At 57.7% G+C, this 1,405-nt stretch overlaps 1 protein-coding gene across 1 annotated transcript; it reads right to left on the bottom strand.

The window, feature by feature from the left end:
• Positions 1 to 200: 200 nt before the first annotated feature.
• WWOX (WW domain containing oxidoreductase) lies at positions 201 to 311 on the bottom strand. The gene has a single exon (XM_007447143.1). The coding sequence runs from the start codon at positions 309 to 311 to the stop codon at positions 201 to 203; it is 111 nt and encodes a 36-aa protein (XP_007447205.1).
• Positions 312 to 1,405: the final 1,094 nt, after the last annotated feature.

Genomic DNA, 1,405 nt, shown 5'->3' with positions numbered 1-1,405 from the left:
GGCCCGTCCTCAGAATCCCGGCAGCCTTCCCTCTGAAGCTCTTCAACCATGACTTCCACTTCGCCCTCCCAGGCCAAGCCTGAGCGCGAGCCCGCGGCCCTCCCCGCGCAGGTGGCATTCGAAGGCAGCGCGGAGTCCCGGGCAGGTGAGCGGCAGGGTTCCAGCTGCGTCCCAAACCCGGCGGCCCCCCGGCGGCCCCCTTACTTGGCATAGTAAACCCAGCCGTCCTTGGTGGTTCTCTGCTCCCAGCCCGGGGGCAGCTCGTCCTCGCTGTCCGTGTCGTCCAGGCCCGCGTAGCGCAGGGCTGCCATGGCTGCAGAGGAGGCGCCCGGTCACCCGCTCGCTCGCCCGCTGCCGGGTCTCCGCGACCAGAACTCACTCCCGCTTCAACCGAGCGCCGCGCGCCGCGAGCCCCGAACGCTCGCGCCTGCGCACTGTGCCGCCCGGAGCCCCGCCTCCGACTCGGCAGGTGAATCCAGTCTCCGCAATTGCGCAGCTGCCGGAGTCAAAGGAGGCGGGGCCTGAGAAGACCTACGGGGAAAGCACCCACGAGCTCGCACGGCCGCTCGGCTGGAAGTAAAAGCCGGTTGAGAGCTCTGTGGCTCTGGAGATGGAGTCGAGCTTCGACACCTCCCGGCCGCAGGCAAGGGGGCGTGGGCATCCAGTCACGGTCCAGGACTCCGCCCGTTGCTGGGCGACCCGTAATCACTTCCGCGTTGTTCTAGCCAATCCCGCAGGAGCTCCAGCAATTTGGGAATCCTGGGAAATGTAGTCCAGCCCCTGCCGGAATAGAGCGTGGCGCGGAAAGGAAGGAGGCAACTGCTGGCTTTCTGGGCTGTAGCCTCTCCTTTTTTTAGGGCATTAGGAAGAATGAATGTTCCTGCTCAGACACCTTCCAGAGCTTTCCATGACCCAGGCCGATTCACAAACTTTGTTGTGCATGTAAACTCAACGCTGTAAACCTTGGGAAACATTAAAAACACAAATTCCTGCACCTTCTGATGCCCAGTCCTGGAGAAGTTTCTTCTAGCCACAGCGTGGTTCTGTTGATAATAAATGGCCAACGTTTATGGAATTTTCCAGAACATTCCCTGCTTGGAACTTGCTGCCTAGCTCAGCGTTACAGGGAAATCTACTGACCGTGATCTCTCTGGCCTAGGTTTTAGAAGAATGCAAGCCTCTGTAGAGGAATTATTTGTTTCAAAGGGATGAAAATGGGGAGAAGGGATTAGCTTTTTATTTTCTTCAAGTCTTGAGACTGATATTGCTTTGGGATTCCTGCTCTGCATGCTGTTTAGGGGAGACACTTGCTTTCGTTTGAAGTTGCCCAACCAAAAGCTAACTTAACGAAACCATATTTCAGTTTTAACAGACCCACTATCCCAACTCAGATCTATCACATCAC

This window comes from Lipotes vexillifer, unplaced genomic scaffold (genome assembly GCF_000442215.2).
Source record: "Lipotes vexillifer unplaced genomic scaffold, Lipotes_vexillifer_v1.1 scaffold871, whole genome shotgun sequence".
NCBI lineage: Eukaryota > Metazoa > Chordata > Mammalia > Artiodactyla > Lipotidae > Lipotes > Lipotes vexillifer.
Note: the sequence above shows the minus strand (reverse complement) of the source record. Positions and strands in the feature narration are given on the sequence as shown.

Bases quoted from the DNA above. Each gene is read 5' to 3' on its own strand.
- WWOX (XM_007447143.1), bottom strand. From the start codon at position 311: ATGGCAGCCCTGCGCTACGCGGGCCTGGACGACACGGACAGCGAGGAC.